Source organism: Seriola lalandi, unplaced genomic scaffold (genome assembly GCF_002814215.2).
Source record: "Seriola lalandi dorsalis isolate HSWRI2012SDOR001 ecotype SW California unplaced genomic scaffold, Sedor1 jcf7180002054240, whole genome shotgun sequence".
NCBI lineage: Eukaryota > Metazoa > Chordata > Actinopteri > Carangiformes > Carangidae > Seriola > Seriola lalandi.
In genome coordinates this window covers 76438-77677 of record NW_019524793.1, presented here as the reverse complement: position 1 = coordinate 77677, position 1240 = coordinate 76438, and the positions used below count along the sequence as shown (strand labels likewise).

General features: G+C 42.9%; 1 protein-coding gene across 1 annotated transcript in view; it reads right to left on the bottom strand.

Moving 5' to 3' along the window:
* The window catches only part of LOC111653723 (uncharacterized), a 4991-nt gene that overhangs the window by 2649 nt on the left and 1102 nt on the right, over positions 1–1240 (bottom strand). Inside the window, exons 2-6 of the mRNA XM_023404390.1 lie at positions 1083–1237; positions 837–963; positions 640–758; positions 145–341; positions 4–46 (exon numbers count right to left, since the gene is read on the bottom strand). Of these exons, the coding sequence (XP_023260158.1) occupies positions 4–46; positions 145–341; positions 640–758; positions 837–963; positions 1083–1237 (641 nt within the window). The remainder of the gene's footprint in view (positions 1–3; positions 47–144; positions 342–639; positions 759–836; positions 964–1082; positions 1238–1240) is intronic.

Below are 1240 nucleotides of genomic sequence, written 5' to 3'. Positions count from 1 at the left end.
CTCAATGGATTCCTCAGCGTCCTGCAGGCGCTGGGCAAGCTTTTTCCTGTAATGAAGAATAATTAATTTGTTAATTTCTATTGTTAATTTGAACAAATAAATTTAAGGAAAACGAATTAAAACATTGAACAGGTAGTTACGTACTTAGCCTCCTCCAGTTCCTCAGTGCGCTGGATAGCATCAGTCTCATATTTGGTTCTCCACTGAGCCACCTCGCTGTTGGCCTTGGACATTCCTCGCTGCAGCTCAGCCTTGGCCTCCTGCTCCTCCTCAAACTGCTCTCTGAGCAGATCGCAGTCATGGCGGGCTGACTGAACACCATGGGCCAGAGCATTCTTGGCCTGTTGAACATGACAAAACATTTTAACTTACCAATGAAGTAGCATGTTGATTTAGTTAGTTATCAAGTAACATTTATCTGTCTTTTCATTATCTGAAATGTAATTCATAAGAAGATTTCAGTCAACAATAATAGCAGTATGTCTGTATGGATACTTTTACTGTGGGACCCTAAAGATGACGGAGTTTTGACTTTTTAATAGTGTTACAATATAAATTGTATGTATTTTTTAATGACTACATGCGAAAAGGAGGGCTCCATTCGGCTGCTTTTAAGACCCAATAATAGGAAATGTGTACCTTGACTTCCTCCTCAATGTGTCTCTTGAGCTCCTCAATCTGCTGAGTGAAGGCCTGCTTGCCCCTGGTCAGCTGGGAAACAAGAGCTTCCTTCTCCTCAAGCTGGCGAGAAAATTCACCTGAAGGACATTATATAAATGAATTTATAAAAACTGATTAACCCACCCACCGACCAGTTTTTATCAAGGGTGACTCACCATTCTCTGTCTGCAGTCTTGCCTTATGTGCATTAATGTCATTCAACTGGCGAACATTCTCATCATTTTTGGCTTTGAGCTCACTCAGCTGGTCCTCAAGAGTTCTGCACATTTTCTCCAAGTTCCCCTGCAACAACAAAACATGAAAGCTGTCCGTTTCTCCCAGCTACTGCAATACTTTGTACTTACAGCTCATATTTCTGTGCATGATAAAAGGCAAACCCCTCACTTCAACAAGCAACTAACCTTAGATTTGGCGACAGCCTCCATGTTGCTGGAGAGGTCGTCAATCTCCATCTTGTACTCGCTCTTCTCCTTCTCCAGCTTCTGCTTGACACGCTGGAGGTTGTCAATCTGCTCTCCCAGCTCTGCAACACTATCAGCCTGCTTCTTGCGAAGAGCTG